An 11,727-nucleotide genomic window follows, 5' to 3' on the forward strand; every position below is an offset into this window, starting at 1 on the left:
AGTTTCCTCATTATTAATTATTTAGAACAACAAAATAAAATAATTTAAATATAAATAATATTTTAATTAAAATAAAGTTTTAATTACTTCAAAAATTCTAATTTAAATCAAATTAAAAATTTATTTAGTTTTTCATAATAATTTTAATTTTAGTACAAAAACAAATTTATAAATAAAGAAAGAAATAAATAAATAAAAAATACAATAATTAATTCTATTAAGTTTATTACTAAACTATATTAATATTTTTTAATACATTAAAACAAAATTAAGCTCACTCAGATTTATCCTAGTTTGATTTATTCTCTGAATCATCACTTTCACTACTGCATTATTAATGTTCTATTTAATCTCTATTCCCAATTTCTTCTGCTTAATACATAATTTAATCTTTTAACTATTGATCTTTATCACCATCAGTTTAATTATTTTGTACTTCTTATTATAGTTTCTTAAATTCATTATATTCTTCTTCAGTTAATTTCTTCAAAAGAATACGATAAGGTCTAATATTTAATTGGGGCTTATCATCTTCTTCTACAATGTAATAATCAGGTTTATCTTTTGGACTTTTAACTTTTTCTGGATTGACTCTGCATTAAAATACCATCTTAAAGGCTTATCCACCAATCTCAAACGGTGTTGAATATGATCCTGCTATGTCTGCATTATCAGTTAAATAAACACAATTACTACTCTTATCTATGATTTTTCCAGTAATTCTACATGTAGCACCAGCATATTTGTGATGAGAGCCTGACTTAAATCCATCCTTTTTTATACCTTTTATAGCATGGATATTAGTACCGTGATAAAGCGGAATCCATTACTTTTTCTCATCATAATCTTTTCTGTTTCCAAAATTTCCTAACCAATCTCTATCATTATATTTAAAAATATTTAAACCAAAACCTTTCCATCCTACTGGAAGGTTATAACGAAATTTTTAATATTAATTGTTATGATGGAACTTAATGAAACCTCTGTAAGCTAATTTTTTAACATTCCACTCACTATTAAAAGGTTGATAAATATCCTCTGGTGTTAGAGTAGCCATATCTAGCAGGTTTTGCATTTCTAAGTTAGCACCTTTATAATTGCATTCATTTCTTAAATACTCCATAGCTTACATTTTATTTTTAGTACAAGCATTTTCATCTTTAAATTTATATTCAGCCTCTATAGAACCTTTATTTAAAGCAACAATAACTATTTATTTTGCTTCGCATCCATGAGCTTTGGCAAGATTTTCTTTTAATTATTTAATAAACTCTTCCTTCTGATCGCTTAAAATTGAATTGTCAAAGTTAATTTTTTCATTATCCTATATTTTTAGTTTCATATATGAGGTATTCGAAGTTTGACCTATTTGAAGCTAACTTTATTTATATTATTGAGTAACATCTTGTTCTATCTTTTAATCAGACACAAATACTTTTACTCCTTGTTGCTAATAAACTTATTTCATAGCAATCAAAGGTATCAAAGAAGAAAGTTTTTTATTTTATTCAGAGTGCTGATTTGTTAACTGTGGTTACTACTGTTATTAATTATTATTTTAGTTTAAATTAACAGCTTGATTTTATTCTTAATCAGCTTAACTGAATGATGTAACTTAAGTAGTAATTGTTCTTGATAATGGTGTTTGCTCAGCTGTTAATTTAATATTATCAAAATCTTAAAAGAGTGAATTTAAATTTTGTTCAATTTCTTCTGTCTTCTGATTTTTCTCTTCAATCTCCTCTTTTTTCATTTCTACTTTGCAAACTGCATGCTTTACTAAAAACTCAACATCATCAGCCTTAATATTTTCGTTATCTAAATCTGGATTCAATTCGTTTAAATCTTTCTTCAGTTCTTCATACTAAGGAAGTTCAGCCACGTCTGAGATTACAATTGGTTGATTAACATTTTGTTAAGTCTAAGGAGAAATAGGAGAATTAGGTATTTCATTATTTTATTGATTATTTTTAAAAAAAAGCAGTTTAATAACTTCTTCTGCTTTTTATTTTCTTTTTTCTTTTTTCTTTTGATGCTCTTCAAATTATTTTTTGAAAGAGCATTTATAATCAATACGATTCTCTTTATAAAAAACTTCATACCAGCTCGGGTCTTTGACAGAGCTGAACATAGATTCATTCTCTTCAGGAATTTCCAAGATTTCTTCATGATCTTAAAAATTATTTTTAAATTCCTCCCTATCTGAAATAATGCCTTTTTTTTCTCTTAAAGTTTCACCAAATTCACTTAATTCAATGAGAACGCCAGTTCCTTATTTATCATTAAAATTCCCAAGAAATCCTACTCTTGTGTCTCGAGTCAACCAAATAACTAGACCCTTTCCAAAAAACATATCTTTGTAAAATTAGCCAGCGTATATATTTTATCTTTAGTAGTTATACAAATAACCAGAACCTTACTGCTTACCATCAACAAACTCTCCTTCGTATCTAAGAATATTTAAATTTGGATTATTTATTAATTTATTGTGAATTTTGTTCAATAAAATAAAAATAATGTAATTAGATTTGTGATTTTTTGTTGAGTTGAAAATTCCACAAAAAGCAAATTAATTCGCAATTTCAAAAAATACTCTTTTAAGAAATTTGTTTTTCTTTATCTGCAAGATAAATAAATAAATAAATAATTTTAATCAATTTTAATCAAATGTTTAATTTTAATTTGAAATGAAAAATTATAATTTACCTGGTTCCATTCTCATACAATGCAATTCCAACTCCATGTTACTTGTTATTTAGCCACTGCCCAATATATTTTACTACATTAGAGTAAATCTAAAATCCATTTAAAAATCTAGATATTTTGTTTTAATCATTTGTTGCAGGAAATGTATTACTTTAAAAATAATCTGAATTTTAGTGTTGCAGATTAAATTACAATTAATCTTAGTCTATACTGTTGAGACTTAGTAAACTAGATAAGCTACCTTGTTTTTTCTCTTTTTCTATTAGCTACGGGTCTGATAAGAGATTTTTTGTAGTTTCGTCTTTTATGAAGCCAGTGTAATCAAATCCTTAGTAAACAATATTGTCTTGCTATTTTGAAATTTGTTCCATACTCTAGGAGTAGTCTCTTTAATTTATGCCAAAATAGTTAATACAACTCTGTTAGTATATTTTATCATAATTAATATCCAAAAACCACCCAAAGTCTAAGTAGCTCTTCATAGAATAACCGAAAAATCCAGGCTGAACATTATATCTATTAGAGTAGAATTTTTCTTTCAATTAATAAAGTTGTTTTATTCTCTCAGGAGGAGAGTTGAGTAGATATTCACAGAGAGCAGCTGTAAACCCTGAGCACTAAGCATAATCATTGATTTTCCAAACTTCATCTTATCTATAATTAGAGTTTGAAGGAATTGTGTTCTAACCTTAAAAAGAATGATCAAACTCACTATTTAGTCTCTTTTCTTTGTCGCTTATTAAAAAGCTGATATTATAGTGATGCATATGAGATTTGCATTTTTAAATTGAATCTAAAAACTATGCTGCTTAAGGTGATTCAATAATTAAAAGTAACTATTTTTTGTGTTTGAACCCTTTTAAAAATCTTTTCCATGCTTTGATTATGTGATGGATAGTTATAACATAAACTTTTTCTTTTATTTAAAAACCCATGCAAGGTACTCCTTTAGTTATTACGCCGCTAAAGTAAATTACAAACCCATCAGCCTCATTTTCTGAGTTTTACATAAAAAAATTATTTATAACTTCTAATGGCTTGCTTTCATTTTAGACATCTAAATAATATTAAGAAGTAGAGATAGAAACATTTTCATTCTAAGAAATTCTGCTAGAAATTTCACAATAACCAAACACTTTTGATATTTTTTAAACATTTTGCTTCACTCTGTTTGATTTTTTACTGCGGGTTTGAATCATTTATCTGTATTCTACAGAATTTGTGTCAATCGTAATAAATTCAATATTATTAATGTCTTCAATAATTTATGTAGTCATAAAGTCTGAATTAAGACACAAATATTTCACTTTTTTGAGCCTACGCCTCTTTCCTAATGGCTGAAGCATAGATACCATTCTTGACATTCTAAAATCATCAAAAAGTGCATTTTCTACATTTCTTTATGGTTCAATCATTTTTGAATTAAATATATTTCTTCTATTTTTAATTTAAACTGATTAAATTATATTTTTTTTTTAGATTTTTTCTTTTTAAAGTGAGTCCAAACAAACAAATTCCTAAAAATACTATCAAAAGAATAAACAAACAATGATAATCTTACATGCAAATTTAAATAACAAAAATAACCTAAATCATTTATAATACGTATTAATTAATTCTTCATTTTTTAAAAATACGTATTTTTATTTTTATATAAATATCCAATTATCAAATTGTGCGTGCTAGATGAATAACTTAAACAGATGGCTATTAGAAAAGGGTATATAATTATATAAATTTTAAAAACTAATAAACAATTTAATCATTAATTTTGCATGAGATATTAATATTGAAGAATAATATCGAAATTTAAAAACTCATAAACAAGCAAGCAAGTAGGTTTTGTACTATTTAGATATCAGTTTTTATTATTAACAATTATACAATGTGATTCATTCATAATGTTCTTATGAATAATATTTTCTATCCATAGAGGATTTATTTCAATAACATGTTTAAATTTTAATTTTTAAGCATATTTTTTCATCTTCCTATTTTATATTTTACTTGGTAAATGCTTTGAAAATCAATTAATTATTGAGCATTAGCTATTTTTTCTTATAAATCAGAAATCTTTTCTTTGATTTTATTATTTGAAAGTGTCAAGTAATACTTTTTCTCTAATAAATAGATATCAAGAAATTTAATATTTTTTATTACAGAATTAATTTACTTGGTAACTTATTTTATTATAAATTTTGTATTTTTAGTAGTTTTAGTATGTAAATATATGAATATATCTTAATTAATATCACAAAAAAATATATTGCATTTTCAATATTTTAAATAATTTAAAAACATAAAATATTGTTGTGAGTGACACCTTTTTTATTTTTTATTTCCTTCAATTTTTAATTTTAAAATGGCTTTAAAGTAAACTTTAAAATATATTTATTACAAAATAGTTAATATATATTTATAATTAGAATTAAATACATAAAAAAATTTAAGGATAATTTAAAAATAAATAAAAACAAATTAATTTATTTATGGATAATAATATTTTATATTATGATATAAGCTATAAATAAATAAATTAAGAGATCGCCACTAATTAAATTTTATATTTTTGAAATTAAATTTATTTATTAAATATAAAAACATGTAAAATATTTTTTTAATTATTAATTTACATTAAAATAATTATGTTTAGAAGATCAATTTATTTTTAAAATTGAAGAAAATAAAAAAAACTAATATGTTAAATATAAACCTATTCTGTAATCTCTTTATCTAAATGAAGTATAAATACTAGTTGATACACCATAAATGCTTTAATATAAACTATGAATTATATCTCACTTTTTTCCAATTTATTTTGGGAATTATTTTATATTTAATGTAGAAAAAATTTTTATAAATTTTTGAAAAATTAGAAATTTTAAGGTGTTTGTTACTAATTAAAGGATAATACTTAATAGAAGATTACATAATACAGAAAGCCTAAATATTAGTATAATGTAATTTGAATATTTATTTGAATCTGATAAATTTTAATTAAGTCATAGCAATAGATTAAAAATAAGAAATGCTTGCTTATATTTTATCTAATTCTAAAATAAAATATTTTATCAATCAAAATTAATTTGAAAATATTTTTTTTGATAAATTGTTTTACATTTCATATAAAATTAATTGGATTTTAAAGGAAACAAGTAATAAAATAAGTAAATAAGCAAACAAAAAAAATTATTATTTATTTATTTAGATAGAAATTTAAAGTTGTTAGAAAGAATTTCTTTGTTAGAAGACATTTATTTATTTTTTAATTTATTAGTCGATCAAGTATTTGAAAATGGAAATAAAAAATAAAATATCTTTTTTCAGAAAATAAAAATTAGAAGAAGGGAGAAGAACTTAAAAGAAAAAATTTGGTTTGGCTTAAATATCAAAAGAAACAATTAATTAAATCGTATAATAATAGATTAAGATATTCATCAAAAAAGGTTGATTGATAGATAGATAGATTATTGAATTAATTAAAAAGAAACTTACTTACAATCTATAAAAATGTTTAAATTTACTTAGAAAAGCTTAGCATTTGGAGCTAACAAAGCAAATAATATTTTAAGGGGAATTCAAAATTAAAGATTTGCCACTAAGAAAGTTGTTCCTAGCAATCTTGATTAATATGATGTCATTATTATTGGCTCTAACATGGGAGCAGTACTTGCTCGTCACATAAATGAAATTACAAATGGTAGAAATACTGTTTTCGTGGCCAGTAGCAGCTCAATTAGAGAACAACATCATTTGAGAGTTGCTTACGAATTAGGAAGCTGTAAAAAGGAAAATTTCATTCTCGATACAAAATCAATTATTACTCCTTTTATACCTCACTCTGATGGTGTTAGAGTCAAAGAAATACATCCTGAATCTAATACTGTAGTACTAGAGAATGATCGCACTATTTAATACAAAAGATTAGTTATTTCAACAGGTAAACAGCTACTTTCTTTGATGGATATTTTCTTTTTAAGTTATTTTATCCAAATATATAACTATTTTATTAATAATAGAATAACTATAAGTTTAGATAAAGGAATTAGATTTATTGCCATGATTATTTTTTTATTATTAAGAAATAATAACTTTTTTTAATGTATTATAGGATTACAGAATAATTTTGAAGCAATTCCCGGTCTTAAAGATGCTGTTTATGATTAAGATCATCCTGGTACTGTTTTTAATTTTATATTTAAATGATAAACTTCATAGCATTGAAAAAAATATCATAAACTTTAAACAAAAAAACGATCAAAAATTTTGTTAATAAAGCGTATCTTTTTAATTAAATCAGCATTCTCACCTTATGATGTGACTGGAAAATAAGCTAGTGTTAAAGATCCTTATTATTGGTATAACTTCTATGGTAATTATTTAAATAAAAATAATAAAATGAATTTATTTTTGTTAATTTACAATTAAAATAGGTGGAAAATGCATCTTCTACATTCCTAAATTCCCTATTAGAGGAGAAAGTAAGCATATTTCTAATTAATTGATAAGTTTATTTTAACAAATTTTCATTAAAACAAAATAAAGTCCAAGAATATAACTTCTTAGTTGCTTATGACCAATGGGTAGAGAACCAAAAGAATAGTAATTTATCTAATAAATTAATTAATATTTTGATTAAAGTTTTATTTACTTTAAAATAAATCATAAATAGTGAGCTAGAAAATTGATATTGAATTCACAATTGTAAATGCAAACGATTCATTCTCTTAGTACAGCAAATAAGCTGATGAATATTTTAAAGAAGAACTTAAAAAGAGAGGAATTAAGGTTTTGTACAATACTTAAATTGAAAATATTGATAAGCCTAAGAGATAAGTGACTGTTGTTGGAAAAAATGGAGGAAAAACTGTTGAAAAATATGATAATTTATATTCAATTATTCCCACTAAGGGTCATGAATTTTTGTAATAAGCTAATCTCTGTAACGAATAGGGACTACTCAGCGTTGATAGCCACACTCTCTAACACAAGAAGTAATATTTTTAAAATGGATTATCATCACAATTAAAGAAGCTAAAACGTTTAAAAAAATTATTTATTTAACATCTACAATTTTTGATAGAAATTAAATACAAAATTATCAAAAATATATATTTAATAAATATAATTAATTATCCATCAAATAGATATAAGAACATCTTTGGTTTTGGTGATATTATTGATGTCCCTACAACAAGAAGTTTCTTTGGAACATAAGAATAACTAAATGTAGTGAGACAGAATGTAATTCGTAGTTTACATGGATAAAGCTTAACTGCATAGTACTTTGGTTAATCTAAGACTCCTTTATACATTGGTAAGAATAAACTTACTTTTGTATCTTAAAATTATGATAAACCTTCGAAATTCAGTATGCTTGATAAAGAAGGAAGACACCTTTGCTATTTGAGAAACTTTATTTATAGTCATTTCTATTAGTATATTAACACTGCATATTACAAGTTTGCTATCTGGGGCAAACCATACTTTTTATGGCCTAAGACTTACCACTCCAGCTCCAAAGGAGTTTAAAATGTCTCAGAAACTCATACAGAACACAGTGAAAAAAAGGATGTTAAATAATCTAATAAAACTGGTTAATAATTTGTATACAAACCTTAAGCATAATTTGCTTGTCTTGATGTAATTTCTCCAGAAATTCAAGCTCAATACTTTGTTGTTAAGGACCCTTCTAAAAGTGTTTAGAATATTTTTAAGAATGAACTGAATGAATAGTAAAAGTAAGCAAAAGAATAAGAAGATAGAGTTAAAAAAGCTGAATAAGAATAAAAGAAAAAGGAGTAATAATTGAAGAGAGAGAAGGAAGAAAAGGAGTAGAAAGAAAGAGAAGAAGAATATAGAAAGAAGAAAGAATAGGAAGAACTTGAAAGAAAGAGACAAGAAGAAGAATAAGAAAAGAAGAGATAATTAGAACTTTAAAGATAGAAAGAAGAATAAGAAAGATAGAAAAAAATAGAATAAGAGAGACTTCAATAGGAAGAACAAGAAAAATTAAAAAAACAAGAGTAAGAAAGATTGAGATAATAGCAATTACAAGAAGAAGAAGCTCTTAAGAAATAATAACAACTTGAAAAGGAAAAGCAAGAAGAGTTAGAGAAATAATAAAAGCAATAAGAAGAAGCAGAAGTTGATGCTAAATAAGAAGATGAATAACCATAATAACCAGCTTCAAATCCTTCTAGTGAAAGTGAAAGTCCTAAAAAGAGAAAGGGCAGACCTAAAAAAGAGAAAAAAGAGTGAATGAGTGAGTAAGCAAGTAAGTGATTGAATGACTCATAATGAAATATGATAATTAATTTTTAAAATAATTTATATATTTATTTTTTTATAAAGTTATTTACTTTCTTATCCATAAATTTAATTAATTTCTTATCTATCAATCTATCAATAATAATAAAAATAATATTTTTTTCTTCTTCTTTCAAATTAATATTTTCATTCCATAAAATGAATGTTTAAATACTTTTTAGAGGAACTTAAAAAGCTTTTACATTCAATTATGGATGTTTTCAAAAATGTATCAAAAAATTTTTATATTCTTAAAATTAATTTGAGAAAAAGCATTAAATAATATCAAAAATTTGTTAAAATTTGATATAAACAGGATGATAAAAAAAATTAAAATATAAATTGAACAAAACAATGTTAAAATCATAAAAATTAAATGAAATATCTCCATCTATAACAACACAGTTAGTTATATTTTAAATTCAGGAAATTTGCTTTAGTTTAAAAAAGCTGGTAATAATTCATTTTAAAATAATTTAATTAATTTAAAAATATTTAAATATCTCTATTTATTTATATATTTATATGCTTATTTGCTAACTTCTAATTATTTGTTTTTTTGATTGTTTAATTATTAAAAATATAAATTTGCTTATTTCCATATCAACATTTCAATATAATAAATTTTTCTTGTTTATAAAATGGTAGAAGATTGATTTGCAGCTTTGCAGGTTAAAAAGCAAGATAAAGAATTTATTTTGGAATAAATTCTATTTTATATTATTTTTTTATTTTAGAAGAATTTTTGCTAATTAAAAATAAATTTGATTTTCATATATTTTTTTGTTTATTCATATGGTTTGTTTTATATTTCAAACACTCATAAAAAAATTAGTTTAAAGATATTCGTTGAGATTTTATAAAATTAGCGATTTTAGTTGAATGAATAATAAGGAAGTTATTTAGAATGAAAAGAAGTAAAACAAGGTTTTATTCGATCTTAAAGAATGCGATGAGCTATTCTAAAAAGATAAATCTTTAAAGTAGATAGGTTTATTTATTTTAGTGCAAAACTTTTTGATATACATCTATAACATTTCCTAACATATTTATTTTATTATTTAGGCAAGCAAAAGATATAGTGAATATTTAAAACTAAATTAAATAAATGAAAGACAATGAACTAAATTTCTATAAAAATTTAAGATTAGATAATAAATCTAAAGAGAAAATATTTGGCATTAAGCCTGATAGTCTTAATTCGAAAATAAATTAAAACGTAGAAGATGAATAAAGTAATATACCAAATAATGGTAACAACAGTAGAACAGATGTAAATGGAAAAGTTATAGTTTAAGATCCTTTATAGGGCAATTTAATCATGACAATATAAGAATACAATAATATCTATTTAAAAGATCCTATGAATTTTTGATAAAAAAAATGTTTACTAACAAGTTTATATAAAATGATTTAGTGGTGTCTGCCTGACCATTCTAATTCAAAATTCGGTTTATAATCTTATATATCAAATAAGTTGTTCAAATTAAGTAATTAATTATTCTATAAAAGAATACAAAATAATAGAAAAATGCAAATACTTTTATAATATTATAATTTTATAAATGATTACTTAATATAAATTAAAATTTATGTGAATTAATAAATACTTTAATGAATAAACCCATTCCATTTATATAAATCATTCTCTGTTTATTATTATTTTTTCTTAAATTTTTTAAATAGTCAGTCAATCAATAACTTTTTATTGAAATATTTAATGAAAAATATTTTAATCTAAATTAATGAGATTAATTATAATATTTTTAAAAGTAATTTTTACAAGTCTTTTTTATGAAAATACTAATATGTTTTAAGTAGAATTTTAAGAGAAAATTAAGAGGATGATCTTATAGATATTAATTAGACCATTTCAAACAACAACACATGGTATAAGTTCAATAATTTTTTACCATAGCAGCTTAGATAAATTGAAAACGATAGATAGATAGATATTTAAAACTCAAAATTAAGGCTTTTTTTTATTTTTGTTTGAATTTTTGCCTTTATATTCTTTTTATACCATAAATAATATAATAGATAACATAAAAGAACTGAATAAAATTTAATAGAAAATAAATGAATATTGAATAAATGAAGTTAAATAAATATCATAAAATGCAACTTCTAAACCACAAATCAAGATTTAAAGTTGAAGTAAGTAAGTAAGTAACATGAATTAATTGTTTTTGTTTGTTTGTTTGTTTGTTTGTTTGTTTTAGAGGTTAACTTAATGTGAGCTAACTTGAAGAAAATGCTGAAGTGTCTTAAAAATTAAAATCTTGAGGGTAGAGTGAGAAAATTTAGAATGAAAGGAAAGGTTTTTTGATATTATATTATTCAAGGTTCTAATTAAAAATGAATGAAGACTATGAGACTTAAAAGAGAAAAGAAAGCTAAAAAGAAGAAAAAGAGAGAAACTATGAATTGAGGAATGAATGAATATATTAGTTTAATTAATTTGATTCAATCTTTATCTAGGAAGTAGCCACTTTAGTTAGCTATTTAGTTAATCAGTTAGTTAGTTAGATAGATAGATATTAAGCTTCCAAATAAGAGTCATCTCTTTATTATCTAATATTAAACTTCCTAGCTACTTTTATCACTTTGTTTCGTAATTCTTAATAATTTTGTAATGCTTTTATTTTAGAATTGAACTAACCAACAAATTATCATTTCTTTATTGCTTGCTCTTCTTATATTTTAAAAATA

General features: G+C 22.9%; 4 protein-coding genes across 4 annotated transcripts in view; 2 read left to right on the forward strand and 2 right to left on the reverse strand. All coding sequences in view use genetic code 6, as the record gives it.

The window, feature by feature from the left end:
* Positions 1–274: 274 nt before the first annotated feature.
* On the reverse strand, positions 275–4,121 carry TTHERM_00424710 (MORN domain protein; the record flags this gene model as incomplete). The annotated part of the gene is made up of 2 exons (XM_001013748.1): positions 275–2,450; positions 2,707–4,121. The coding sequence occupies 2 exons, from the start codon at positions 4,119–4,121 to the stop codon at positions 275–277; spliced, it is 3,591 nt and encodes a 1,196-aa protein (XP_001013748.1).
* A 2,095-nt stretch (positions 4,122–6,216) lies between these two features.
* On the forward strand, positions 6,217–8,967 carry TTHERM_00424720 (FAD-dependent pyridine nucleotide-disulfide oxidoreductase, putative; the record flags this gene model as incomplete). Its single annotated transcript, XM_001013749.2, has 7 exons — positions 6,217–6,646; positions 6,818–6,883; positions 7,007–7,078; positions 7,140–7,187; positions 7,252–7,308; positions 7,379–7,700; positions 7,854–8,967. The coding sequence occupies 7 exons, from the start codon at positions 6,217–6,219 to the stop codon at positions 8,965–8,967; spliced, it is 2,109 nt and encodes a 702-aa protein (XP_001013749.2).
* A 930-nt stretch (positions 8,968–9,897) lies between these two features.
* Positions 9,898–10,390, forward strand: TTHERM_00424730 (hypothetical protein; the record flags this gene model as incomplete). The annotated part of the gene is made up of 2 exons (XM_001013750.1): positions 9,898–9,998; positions 10,081–10,390. The coding sequence occupies 2 exons, from the start codon at positions 9,898–9,900 to the stop codon at positions 10,388–10,390; spliced, it is 411 nt and encodes a 136-aa protein (XP_001013750.1).
* Positions 10,391–11,617: 1,227 nt separating this feature from the next.
* The window catches only part of TTHERM_00424750 (hypothetical protein), a gene marked incomplete at both ends in the record, with an annotated part of 264 nt that continues 154 nt past the window's right edge, over positions 11,618–11,727 (reverse strand). The window contains one exon of the mRNA XM_001013752.3: positions 11,618–11,727. This exon is cut by the window's right edge and continues 154 nt beyond it. Coding sequence (XP_001013752.3) covers positions 11,618–11,727 — 110 coding nt within the window.

Source organism: Tetrahymena thermophila, assembly GCF_000189635.1.
Source record: "Tetrahymena thermophila SB210 genomic scaffold scf_8254671, whole genome shotgun sequence".
In the NCBI taxonomy this organism is placed as follows: domain Eukaryota; phylum Ciliophora; class Oligohymenophorea; order Hymenostomatida; family Tetrahymenidae; genus Tetrahymena; species Tetrahymena thermophila.